General features: G+C 41.1%; 1 protein-coding gene across 1 annotated transcript in view; it reads right to left on the bottom strand.

The window, feature by feature from the left end:
• Positions 1–14159, bottom strand: part of LOC141112108 (SITS-binding protein-like) — a 143280-nt gene extending 129121 nt beyond the window's left edge. The window contains exon 1 of the mRNA XM_073604565.1: positions 13467–14159. Within this exon, the coding sequence (XP_073460666.1) occupies positions 13467–13931 (465 nt within the window). The 5' untranslated portion in view covers positions 13932–14159. The remainder of the gene's footprint in view (positions 1–13466) is intronic.
• Positions 14160–14390: the final 231 nt, after the last annotated feature.

Raw genomic sequence — 14390 nt, 5'->3', positions numbered from 1 at the left:
AGGGAGCTGCCCTGTCTGTGGCAGGTGAAACATCTGCATTACAATCATAAACAAAAGAGGCAGGCAGCGCTGGAGAAACTGCTGGAGTTGGTGAAGCCAGTGGTCCCCGCGGCAAACATAACCTATTTAAAAGCCAAAATTGGTGGCCTGAGGAGCACTTATAATAGGGAGCACAATAAGGTCCAGGAATCCATGAGATCAGGAGCAGCAGCAGATGCCATTTATGTCCCCAGACTGTGGTACTATGACAGACTGCGTTTTCTGTCAGACCAGACTGAAGTCAGGCAATCCCTCTCAACCTTTCCTTCCACTCTTCCTTCCACACTTCCTTCCACCCCAGCTGAGGCTTCCGACGTCCAACCTGGGCCTTCCAGCCAGGAAGAAGGAGCCCAAATTGAGTCAGGTATAGCATTGTTCAACATATTTCTGGTCGTAAAATTAATGATGTTAACTAGATGCTATTATTGATCACTAATTGCTGATTTAATAAAGTGTTTTACATATCAATAAACAGTAGTGGCCACAAATGTTTAGGACAAGAAGGAAAAATGCAGGGGTCAGAATGATAGTCTTTTCTATTTGGTAACATTCAATTTGCAACAGTCATGAGCTGAAAATTGTGTGTGATTGATGGACCAAATACTAAAACTATGTTCTTTTTCATACACAGGAAAGCCTCAGCCAGGAGGAGGGCGTGGAATGTGGCAGCCAGGAGGAGGCTGTGCAATGTGGCAGCCAGGAGGTGGCGGGGGTAAGTGGCAGCCAGGAGGTGGCCGGCCCAGTAGTAGCCTGACAGAATCCCAGGTCCCCCCCCTCCACCTTCCAACCAAAAGGCCCAGGAAGGGGAGTGATGTGCAGGAGGCAGCGCTTGGGATGATTCGGGAGGCTAAGGCGGCCCTCAGAGCCACCCCCACTCTTCAAGAGGCCTTTGCCTGCATGACTGCCAGCAAAATGCAGAAAATGGAGTAGGGCCAACGCCTCTTGTGTGAGGGAAATATGTATACAACCCTAAATAAGGGGTTGAGGGGCCAAATCACAATTAAAACACACCTGTGTGAGTTGGACCATCCTCCTCCTCCTCCTCCACCTCCTGCCACACCTCCAACACCACAGCCACAGCCTGGAAGCAAGCGGGGAAGGAAGAGTGGAAGTAAGACAAGAAAGTGATGGCCTGGGTTCAGTCTGGTCTGACAAAAGACGCAGGCTGTGGTAAGACCACAGCCTGGGGACATATCTGTCATCTGCTGCTGTTCCTGATCTCTTGTAGTCCGGGATCGGATTATGCTCACTATTATATGGATTCCTCAGGCTACCAATTTGGGGTACAAAGGCTTCGCCAATTTCACCAGTTTCTCCAGCGTTGCCTTCCTCTTTATTTTATTATGACCCATAATAAATGGCTATTTTGTATTCACAAATACTTGCCTATGTGTTTTACTTCATAAAGGACAGTTTGTGAGTAGGCAGGTACATTTCCTAAATACAATGTCAAATTAACAAGGGACACAAACACAAACCAACCTCCTTGAGGTTAAAAAAAAATACAAGATAATAATGGTGTTGTGGTAACTTGACACAAAATGAAAATAAATATTGATAATAAAAAAACAAAAAAACAAACAAAAACACTATAAACCAAAATTAAATACATTATTATGGAGATCTGACGAAAACAAAAAAAAAAAAGATTCAGGAGATCACGAGAAATAATAAAGAAATATTTTTTTCAGAACTCTGTGTGAATATGAGCAGCAAAACAACTTCATTATTCTAGCATTCTAAAGAAGAAGAGAATGCGCTGCATTAAAAGATTTAAAAATTTGCAGTGTGACGAATGTGCTATCTCCATTACGAACGCTAGTTTTACCAGACCGAGCACTTCTGTCTCATACTTGATTATGAGCATGCATGGAACTTTGTGCGTCCGAATTGTGTACGCACAATTGGAATTTACGAGAATGGATTTTGAGAATGGATTTTGTTGTCGGAAAATTTGAGATCCAGATCTCAAATTTTGTGTGTCGGAAATTCCGATGGAAAATGTCCTATGGAGCCTACACACGGTCGGAATTTCCAACAAAAAGCTCCCATCGAACATTTTCCATCGGAAAATCCCACCGTGTGTACAGGGCATAAGTGTGCTAATAGATTATTAAATAAGAATTCATCAGCACCATGACATTACATAGCCCAGTGAACAATTGATATGGATATAAAACATTAAAGTGCAAAGTGCTTAAAAAAATTAATAAATGCAAAAAAAATCTATATAGTCCATAATAAATGGTGCTCTAAACAATAAGTGAGCACAGCTGAAACAAATATAAAATGTGAAAGTATAATAATAATAAAATATTGTTCCAGAAAAAAATTAGTGTCATATAAGTGAAAAAAACAGTTCTTCAATAAACAATGTATAGTGGTGACACTCAGTGATAGCTTGTATGTAGATTCAATGTGACTGTGACACCCAGGTGTAATCCTCCACCAGACATACCAAATTAACTTACCAGATCCACCAGCTGGTAAAATTATAAACCAGCGTCTGCGCCTTTTAGCAATCAATGCTTGAATCAGAGATGTTTCTTTAGCAGATATACAAGGTCCTTTCCATTAAATCATGTCATAATTCATCCAGGCAAGAGAAGGAAGAAGGAAGCTTCAATAGTGAAGTAACATTTAAAAAAGTTTATTTAAAACATTTAAAAAGGTTTATGTCTTTATGCAGCTCCCTCCCCAGCACCCCCCCCCCCCGGAATACTTACCTGAGCCCCATCTCCAGAGATGTGCATGAATGCATCGGCTCTTCCGTGTCTCTCTTACCTCATTGGCTCACACAGCGGTGAGCCATGTGTTAATGGACAGTGTCCATTCACAGGAGCATGGCTCAGGCAAGCCTGTTTGAGTGCCTCCATAGCTAGAGGCTTGGTATTGGGGGCACTCGGCAGGGAGGAGGAGCCAGGAGCGCTGGCGGGTGACCCAAAAAGAAGAGTACAGAGCTGCTCTGTGCAAAACTATTGCACAGAGCAGGTTAGTATGACATGTTTGTTATTTAAAAGAAAAAAAAACTTTAAAATCACTTTAACTTCCAGTCCAGCTCCTTCCTCTCTCAGTCTGAGTTCTGCTGTACAAGTGGACAAATATAAGAACTTAGGTGCATTTAAAGATATATTTATTGATCTGTTAACTATTTCCGGACCGCCGCGCGCCGATATACGTCCTAATTTTGAAGAGGGATATCTTTGTAATGGCAGCAGCTAGCTGCCATAACCCGGTATCCTCTTCCTCAGCGGGCGGTCCGGTTTCCAATAATAGTGGTCTCTGCGGCGGATTCGCCGCAAGTTCACTTTTATCAGTGGCGGGAGAGGGGCCCCTCCCGGTGCTCTCCGGTGCCTTGCGCTGCTTACCGGAGCCACGATCGGATCCTTCTTCCTGGGTATGGAGATGAGTGTGGAGTATGGAGACCCACTCGTCTCCATACCATTGCAGGGCAGAAGCGACGTCAAGACGTCGCTTCCGCCCATAGCTCTTAAAGGGACATTTTTTTTTTTCAAATGACAAAATTTTTTATTGCATTTTAGTGTAAATATTTGACCTCAGATCTCATATTTAAGAGGTCCTGTCATGCTTTTTTCTATTACTAAGGGATGTTTACATTCCTTGTAATAGGAATAAAAGTGACACCATTTTTTTTTAAGAACCATGTAAAAATAAAAGGTAAAATACATTTTAAAAAATGTTTTTTAAATGCGCCCCGTCCCGCTGAGCTCGCGTACAGAAGCGGCGCATATGTAAGTAGCACCCGCATATGAAAACGGTGTTCAAACCACACACATGAGGTATCGCCACGATCAGTAGAGAGAGAGCAGTAATTCTAGCCCTAGACCTGCTCTGTAACTCAAAACATGCAACCTGTAGAATTTTTTAAATGTCGCATATGGAGACTTTTAAGGGTAAAATTTTGTCGCCATTCCACGAGTGGGCGCAATTTTGAAGCGTGACATGTTGGGTATCAATTTACTTACTTATCTTTCACAATATAAAAAAAAAATGGGCTAACTTTACTGTTGTATTATTTTTTCATTTAAAAAAAGTGTATTTTTTCCAAAAAAAGTGCGTTGTAAAACCACTGCGCATATACAGTGTGACAGAAAGTATTGCAATAACCGCCATTTTGTTCTATAGGGTGTTAGAAAAAAAATGTATACTGTTTGGGGGTTCTAAGTAATTTTCTAGCAAAAAAAAAAAACTTAAGTGGATAATGAATACCTAATTGCATTAAGCTATGTGCTCTATATTTGCCTGAATTCGAGCTATAATTTGTAAAGAACCTGAAGCACTCTCCACTGTGCTTTTTTTGTAAAAACACTATCGCTGTGCGCATACACATATTTTTGTACACATGTGCATAGCTCCGAAATGTCCCTGATTTCGAAGGACCGTCCCTGATTTGGAACAAGGTCCCTCTGTCCCTCTTTCCTCCTCATTTGTCCCTCATTTTGGTCTGATCTACTGTATATAGTTGTATATAAAAATGCACTTTTTAGCTTTCAAAGTGCTAAACCTTTCATCCAATTTCTAAATTGATGCATTTGTAAATGTCAAAAGCCAGTATAAAGGAATAGTAGTGGTAAAAAAAAGCACTTGTGGGTTTAACTAATCTTTTTTTTTTGTATAATTCTCCTTTAAGGAAGTGTGGCAAGGGTGTGTGTCTTATGCCTAAATACTTTTGCTAATAGGTGTCCCTCATTCCATATTTTAAAACGTTGGGAGGTATGCATGTGCAGAAGTGCAGACAACAGCTGGCATATGCTATTCCATACACTGGTCCTAGCAGTGGCGGCTGATGTTTTTTTTTGAGGGGGCAGCAAACAACCACCCATCCCCTTGAGCAGCCCCCACCCGCTGTTTGCCAGTTGGTCCGGCACTTACCCCATCGTGGCAGGCAGCGTGGTGCAGCGGCTCGGCTCTGAGTGTCCTCTCCTCCATGGCGGCTTCCAACTCCTCCGGTGCTTCAAAAAAACAGCCCCACCCCATTGGAATCCATGTGCCGGTGTCCTGAAAGGGGCCGGATGCATGGATAGATGGACAGGGGAAGGGGGTGCCCGTGCGCCCTTAATGGATGGGCTGCCCCAGGGTCCTAGGAATGGAGATTCTCCTGTACATACAATACAACTATCTGCTCTGATAGGACGGTATACAGGTTTTTAGAACTGTCCCTATTTTGGCAAATGCAAATTTCAGTAAACTGGTCAGTTTTACATAAATAGAAATGAAAAAAACCTTATCATAACAGAATGCACAAAAGAGGCATTATTAGATGTTCAATGTATAAGGCAAATACAACTGCACTATATGCATTGAACATCAGTGTAGGATCAGCTAGATTGGTTCAGGGATTGCATTGGCTGTGCATGTGTACATCCTCACATTCGTGCAAACCTGCGATGTAAGCAAATCCCCATTTGATTTAACCCTGCTTTTGTTATTTACTTTAGTAAATGAGGCTCGCGGATGAATGCACAAAGGTTATTTGCTTTGGAAACTGTAAAACAGCAACTACTGGTATCAGTGTTCAAGTGGGTGAAAAGCGTAAAACCCAAGAATTGCAAAGCAAGTCAGATTAATGGAATCCATGTGACTCGTGTGTTAGCAAATTGCAACCAGTAATAGGCTTATCGTCTAAAACCATACCAACCAGATCTGTGTGATATCAGCTCTGATGAACACAGTCCAAGATGGGCTAAGGGAAGCAAATGTCTGGCAGGTCGCCATGGCTTATAGAACATTTACTGACTCTTATTAAATAAGCCTGTAATTGTATGATAGTTTAAAACAGGACAACTACTATACATCTACAATTTCAGTACATGAATTGTACTATAATTTTCTGTATTTTTGATGATTTACTGTATCTAGCTTATGCATATTTAATCTATTTGTATCAATGTAATTAGATACATTGCAGTAAAAAAAAGTAATTCAGTAGATCAACTAGGTCAACTAGTAGGCCCACTCTACCGCCTTGTCAGTAATTTGGTGATCCTGGAAACAACTTGCTTGGGATAATTGAACACTATCCTTGCACGCACACATTGATGAAAAAAAATGCTGGGACTAAAGCCTCATACACACGGGCAGAATGTCGGGAGACATTTGCCAGTTCAAAAAAAAAGCCTGGCATTCTACTGGCTTCTGTCGGGCGCGCATGCTGGAAAATCAGCATACGTCCGACTCCTGATCAGTGCTCTTAGCCATGGCAGAGAGCGCTGATCGGAGTGTTCTGGCGGGGGGCCGTCTCACAGTCAGAACACAACAGCTCAGTGGGGGAGATCACTGAACTAACCTCGCATGGTTAGTACAGCGGCTCTGACCAGAGCTGACATTTTTTTTCATGCAACCCGCCGGGTTGCATGAAAAAAAACTGTTATGCTATGTACACACGATAGGATTTTCCGACAACAAATGTTCGATGTGCGCTTGTTGTCGGAAATTCCGATAGTGTGTATGCTCCATCGGACATTTGTTGTCGGAATTTCCGACAACAAAAATTTGAGAGCTGGTTCTCAAATTTTCTGACAACAAAATCCGTTGTCGGAAATTCCGATCGTGTGTACACAATTCCAAAGCACAAAATTCCACGCATGCTCGGAATCAAGCAGAAGAGCTGCACTGGCTATTGAGCTTCATTTTTCTCAGCTCGTCGTACGTGTTGTACGTCATCGCGTTCTTGGAGTTCGGAATTTCCGACAACATTTGTGCGACCGTGTGTATGCAAGACAAGTTTCAGCCAACATCCGTCGGAAATAAATCCACGGTTTTGTTGTTGGAAAATCCTATCGTGTGTACAGGGCATTCGTGTGTACCCGGCTTAAGTTTATCACAGACACCAATTCTATTCAAACCAGCCTTGAAAGTATGAATGTGATTGGTAATGACAGGATCAGAGAGTGAGGTTCCAATTAGACAAAGGGGACTGCAAAGCAAGCAGTGTCTGCTGTGCAATCTCGTTAGAATAGAAAGTATAATAAATGTGTATTCAGTAATTGAGTAGAGGCTAGTCACTTAGCAAAATAAATGTTTTGCATAGGTCAGTAAATACTCTTTCACCTGCAAAAGAAATAAACTGGAATTTAGCTAGCATATCTATTGAAGTGAATACAGCTTTATTTTGCACACTAAGCTAGGTGAACATTCGTTTTGCTATGAGAACAGTCTCTATTGCTAGTAAATCAACCCTAAGTCTAGGTTCACATTGGTACGATTTGGCATACGATTTGACATGTCAAATCACATGGCAAATCGGTGGCTATTGCCGGCAATGGCACCATCCAAAACGGTGCGGCGCCGCACCGATTCCCAAAAGTAGTTCCTGTACTACTTTTGGCTACTTCGGGGGGCGATTTGTATAGACATCTGTGCAGGAACTCGCACAAATGTTTGTCGGGCTGCATTGCCGGTTTGAAATCTTGCGAGTTCAGCTGAATTTGCATGATTTCTAACCCACAGCAATGTGAACCCAGGCTAATAAATAAAGTTAAATAGCATTTTAAAACTTTTTGATGGAATACTAACAAGCTTATTTAGTTAGTCACTCACAAGACAACAACGGGGTGTTTAAAGTATAATAAAAATAACCAATCTAATTTAGTTTTCTGATGTCAGATCAACTCTGACTAGTTGTACAGGTTTACTGCATTTTTTTACATTTATAGATTCAGTCCCCCCAATGATGAGGTCTGTTAGGACAAAACGTACCTCAGGCAGTCAAGAGTAGTGTTTGCATCAGTTCATCTGCAGGGACGCTGAACATTGTGGCATTATACAGGCCTGTTACTATCTTCCTTCCTGTGAGTATTACAGTATTTTAATAAATCTAGAGTATAAGAATGTTGCTCAATGAGTCTGTCCCTTGCTCTTTCCATGTACATCACGCCCCTTCTATGTGACTGAGGACTGAGCAGAGAGTGGGAGTCTCACCTGCCCATGAACATAAAAAAAAAAAAAAAAAGACAGTCGAGCTTCGAGGGTCGTAGCTTGGCAAACTGGGTTCACAGAGACCCCAAATGTGGGGCTCCTGCCATCTATAGTTCTGGAGATACGGGGCTCCATGCGCAGCCTGTCAGAAGCTACATACAGAGCGGCCAGTTTAAATACAAACTGGCACACTCTGTTCAGACTGAGAGGATGAGCTCACAGTGCCTCTCACTTCTTGTCAGAAGCACTGAGCTTAATGGACAGCTTGGAGCCTTGGACCAATGGTAAAGCACCATTGGAACAAGCTGTCCAATAAAAATGCTGCAGTGGAGGCTGTCCTCTCACTGCAGTGTCATAGAAGGGGGCATGTGTTTAATTAAAAGACAAATGCTCCCTTCCAGCCCAGCCCTCTTAACTAGAAGGAAAAAACATGGGTTTATGGGTATAAGATTTACCCATAATCCCATGTTTTTTCTCACACAGTTAAGAGGGAGAATGAGAAAAGGCTGCCTGCTAAAAAGGTACTGTTTTAATCAAGTTAAATTATATATTATTATGCTATATGTTATGAGATAATTTATTATTTATCTATTTACTGTGAAATTACTGGTTTGAAGTTATAACTTCAAACTTCAGTAATTTGTCCATTAAGCCACCTGCTTGAGTACAGTTTTTGAAAATATAGTAAATTACCTTAAAAAGCATATATAATAATTATTTGTATATTACTTACTTATGGTAAGTACTTCTGACACTTCTCTCCTACATGTAAAAATCATAATTTTTTTGCTAGAAAATTACTCAAAACCCCCAAACATTATATATATTTTTTTAGCAGACACCTAGGGAATAAAATGGTGGTCATTGCAACTTTTTTATGTTACACAATATTTGCGCAGCAATTTTTCAAACGCCTTTTTTTTGGGAAAAAACTGTTTCATGAATGTAAAAAAAACAAAAAAACACTAAAGTTAGCCCGATTTTTTTGTATAACGTGAAAGATGATGTTACGCCAAGTAAATATATACCTAACATGTCACAGGTTACATGTTTAGAGTTACAGAGGAGGTCTAGTGATACAATTATTGCTCTCACTCTAACATTTGCAGCGTATGTAACCTGTGTGTATCTGGCTCTGATACTAGCCAGAGCCTCACCAGCCACTGACCTCACCACATGTCCCTGGTATATAGAGCTGCCAAGTGCAAGTGAAACACCAACATACATACACCTGTGAGTGGCTTGTTTACAAAAAGGAATTTTCATCCCAATTAGGGTCTGACTCCCTGGTAAGTGGCCAATCCTTCTCTGTGGTTTGCAGTGACGTCAGAAGGGGGTGGGGTCACCCAGTTACGTCACCGGGCAGCCCCGCCCTTGCCTATATCACAGCTGTCACAGCCAAGAGACAACAGTCGGCGGGACACCTCCCAGTGAGGTGGAGTTTTTTTTTTTCGTGTCCGGGCGCCATGATTGAAGATGGATGGACATCGCGGGACACTTTTTTTTTTTTTTTTTTAGTAAAGAAACTGGCAAAAACTGTCTCCTGTTATTTTTACTTTTATTATACTTTTTTGGGGGAATGGGTAGCGGTTCAATGTACCCCTACCCATTCACATAGGGGGCCTGGGATCTGGGGGCCCCCTTGTTAAAGGCTTCCAGATTTCGATAAGCCCCCCACCCGCAGACCCCTCACAACCATCGGGCAAGGGATGTGGGGATGAGGCCCTTCTCCCCTTTAATATGGGTACAAGGTGCCTTGGGGGGGACCACAAAGCACCCTCCTCATGTTAAGGGCAAGCGGTCTGGTATGGTTCGGGGGGGCGCGCTCGCTCACCAACCCCCTTTCCTGGCCTGCCATGGCTGCTTGCTCGGAAAAGGGTCTGGTTTAGATTTTGGGGGGACCCCCACACCATTTTTAGTTTAGATTTTGGCATGGGGTTCCCCTTAAAATCCCTACCAGACCTGAAGGGCCTGGTATATATTTTGGGGGGGACCCCCACACCATTTTTTTTTATTTTGACGCAGGGTTCCCCTTAACCACTTCAATACACAGTGTTATATATACTACACTGCCTGCGCTGACTGAATATAGAGTCTACACTAAATATCTAGTCTACACTAGCTCAATATATTTCTGTCCACAGTCACACACTATACATGGCCGCTATGTAAGCAGCCTTATATAGTGTGGGGTGTGGACTTAGTCCCCCTGAGCCATGATTGGCCAAAGGCACCCTGCCCTTTGGCCAATTATGGCTCTCGCAGCAGAGCGTGCTATGATTGGCCAAAGCATGCAGGTCAGGTGTATGCTTTGGCCAATCATCAGACATCAATGCACTGCGATCTAGCAGTGCATTATGGGTCATTCCGCGGCGCTCGAATTTGCCGCGAACGCCCCATAATATTTCGCTATTCGGTGAACGGGTAAACACCTGATGTTCGAGTCGAACGTACGTTTCGACTCGAACATCGAGCTCATCCCTCGTACTATTTATGTATTGATTGTATTTATTCGAGTTCTCCTTTTCACCTTATCTTTATGGTTTTCACTGTGATTATTAATCACATTGGAATAGCACTTTTTGCACTTTAAATACATATATATGTAATATTTTATCATTGTGAAGGGATAGCGCATCGATTTTTTAAATATGTTTTTATTTATTGTTGTTTGCAATATTGTTGATTGCAGCTGCCATTATTTGGATACACTTTTGATTATTTTATATTGAATATATATTTTTACAGTTCTAATTTTTGCCTAAGTGCAGAAATTTGCACCTTAATATTTTTGTACATTTGTCTCACTAAATAAGCCCTGAAAGTGTAAATTCACTATTTCCCATATAATGAAAATAAGAACTACCACCCTACCCATCCCCCAGGGTCCCGCTGCACTTACCTCCATAGGTGAATAGCTGTCACTACCTATGCAGCCGGTGCAGTGGTGTGGGGATTTGAAAGCCCTGCTCTTTGTTCCCTTCCTTTCTTAGAGCTTCCGGGATGGATCAGAGCAATACTGATTGGTCATGTGCTGGAACGTGACCACTTTGACAAATTGGAATCACTCTGATCCATCTTAGAAGCCCTAAGGAAAGAACGAAGGGATGAAGATCATGGCTTTTAAATCCTTGGACTGCTGCACCGTCTGCATTGGTAGTGACAGCTAATCATCCACAGAGGTAGGTTTGGAGGGGCCTGAGGGGTAGGAAGGGTGTAGGGCAGGGTTTTCCAACTAGGATTCCTCCAGTGGTTGCTGGGGGTTCCTTGAGCAACGAGCAACTTCTGCCTCTAAGATAGGTTCCCACTGACATCATTGATCTTTTTAGCTATTTGTAAGGGGGTAATTCTTCCCAATGTCCAGAAGTGTAAGGAGCGTTCTTGCCAGTGACCATAACACTAATGTATCTTGCTTTGTAGATATAGTGATTTTTAGCAGGGGTTCCCTGAGACTGGAAAGTTATTTTAAGGGTTCCTCTGTGTTGAAAAGGTTGAGAAAGGCTGATGTAGGGTGTTAGATCCCTTTCTAATTTTTTGTGAAAAAGTGAACTTACACTTTAAATATATGGATTTTGTATGCTGCAGTAAAAGGAGATGTGTGGTCATTTTCTTTAATAGTCCAGTAATTGTGTATTCTCTTCTCAAAAAACACCTGGCAATTTGTGAGAAGTTAAATTATATTTCCTCTCTAGAAAAGTTCCCTTTTTATCTATTTGGATGTATAAATGAACAACAGGCTAATCACAGACCTTTATATCACTGAAAACACATATTATTCATACACTAACCATGCAATACACAAGGCTTTGTCATTCACCAGTTCCTGACGATCTAAGTGTACCTAGCTGTATATAGCTCAGATCTATGAATAAATATGAATTATTAACTTTTTGTAAATAATGTCTAAATCTCAGATATATATTACAGCAGTTTTCTGTTCAATATACTGTATATCTAATAAAATAAATGTTTGCTGCTTACGGTATATTTAAAACCCAAACTTTTTTCTTTACATTTTGGATATCATGGAGGACAAAAGCGGCATTCAAGTTTTTATTGCTGTCTGTACCCCCACCAGGGAGATCTTCCTCTCAGTTTGTTCTAATGACCATTGTCACTGGGACTGAAAGTGAGGGAAAAATCCAAAATTTGGTGTTGTCACTGAAACAGTAATAGTGGGAAAATCTTCCAATGTGCTTTCTACATCTCCGTTGGGGATCCATCCTATCTATATGTCCTGAACATATTGATCAACAGGACAGAAAATAATATGAAGTCCAAAATTTTATAATTGTGACCAAAACAAGAATTGTAAGAAAAACTTACAATTGGAAAACACCTGTTTTGGTAACAGCTGTCTAATGCAGGCCATCAATGGGCATACAATTCAGAACGAGAAATGTCCAAATAAGAAATTTCATGCACTTTGTGATCCGATGGTGCCACCATTGATTTCGAAATTCGACCAACCAAGCCTTTAATTTCACCTCATGTTGCTACAGAAAATCATTTTTGTGGCTGGGAATCTTCTTTTCTTTCCTGCTCATACACATTTCTTTTTCAATTATATTTCTCGCACGAACGATTCTCCCATCATTAAATAGAAATTTGTTTGCTTTTCAAAAAATTTCCAACATGCCTGATCACTCAAATTAGATGGCCACGCGAAAATCGGCTGTTGCTGAGACCAACTAATGGTGCGAAATTCGAGCAAAAATTTTTAATTACGATTTTTGAAAGAAAATGTGCTCGGAATTTGACCCATGTATGGGTGGCTTAAAGAGGAAGTAAACCCCAATGCATAATTTGTACCTATAGGTAAACCTATAATAAGGCTTACCTATAGGTACTGTAAATATCTCCTGAACGTGCACCATTTAGGAGATATTTAGTTAGGTCACCGACGCATGCGCTCTAAAGGAACGGCCACCCAGGCAATTCCTTCAGAGTCCTGTGCCATAAACATCACACAGCAATGCATACTAGCACATTATGCCTTTATCTTGCAGGGTATAAAAAAAAAAATGCCCAGCGGTTTACTACCGCTTTAAGCAAAACATTATAAAGTCTCCACTCACTTCCTGTTGGGTCTCCAGGAGAGAAAGTAAAGATGTATCTCGGGACACACTAAGCAAAAAAACAAAACCAAAACGTAAAAGCGTTTTAACCCTTCCCTACTCTTTCCAAAAATAATTAAAATAAGTTTTGGCTATACCTGAACTTTAGGCAAAGATTCTTATAAGGAGGCAATCCTTAGCTCAAAAAGGTTGCTCTTGGATAAGATGGTTGAGACCTTCTGCACTACATGATTATTATAGCATCATTTAGATCTTGTGTCATCTTAAAATGTCATTTAGTATATGCAATATTATAAAAAAACAATAGAGAATCTTATTTAAAATGTTTGCACATCAAGGCAATTGCATGCAACATTGCTGAAGCCTAGGTTTCAAACGTCAAACAGGTAAATAAGGACACAATAGACATACCTTGAGCTTCACATCACAGTGTATTGGGGTCCAGGTAATATTATAACACTCAGTACCAGCTGAGTAATTGTGTTCTAAACTAATCTTCAGGTCTGTAATGGAATCCCAGGTATAACAAAATTCTGTCTTATTGAGCCAACACAAATTCTTAACAAAATTTTGTTCCATATCAGGAAAGTTGCCTACGTCTATCTCCACAAAAGTTTTGTCTTCGTTCAAAGTCTGCAGTATCAAAGTCTGAGTATTTCTCTCCCAAATGAGTCCACTGACCCGTCCTTTCAAGATCCAGTTTTTGTTAGGTTGGTCCATCACCTGCCAGTAGATAATTCCAATTGTCATAATGAAGAAGATTGCGACCCCGACACAGGCAACGGCTCCCTTCCAGGTCTCATTCATTTCCTTCAGTCCGGTTTCCCAGTTGACCTCGGGAATATTGCTTGGGCTCCTTGGACGGGAGTGAGGCATTGCCAAAAAATTTCAGTCTAATATAATATTGCTCTTGCAAAATATATGTGTTTCTTCTTCATAAAAAAAAAAAAAAAAACCTCAGACATTAAGTTGGGTAAAGCATTTTCAGATGTGAGCTTTTAAAAGCCATCTTCAACCTAGCACATGTTGCGAGAAGTATGGGGAAGTTATTCTTGTCTAGTTGTACTCTGTATGCTCAGCGGACGAAGAGAGCCTTGAAATAGCTACAACTGGCACTAGAAGAAATCAGCTAAAGGGCCGTCCCACTGCCAGATTTGTCCCAGGTGCTTGAGCAGTGACGTATGCAGAACTGTACCTAATCAATTGCACTTCTCCTGCAAACCAACTCTCTGTACATTCCAATAAAGATTAACAATACGAGTCTACAGCAAGTACGAATGTTAAGTGTCTGTCATTTTGCACATCCAAAAAACATATTGTAACTCATAAAGAATT

Source organism: Aquarana catesbeiana, linkage group LG11 (genome assembly GCF_042186555.1).
Source record: "Aquarana catesbeiana isolate 2022-GZ linkage group LG11, ASM4218655v1, whole genome shotgun sequence".
Classification (NCBI taxonomy): Eukaryota; Metazoa; Chordata; class Amphibia; order Anura; family Ranidae; genus Aquarana; species Aquarana catesbeiana.
This window is presented reverse-complemented; position numbering and strand designations above follow the sequence as displayed.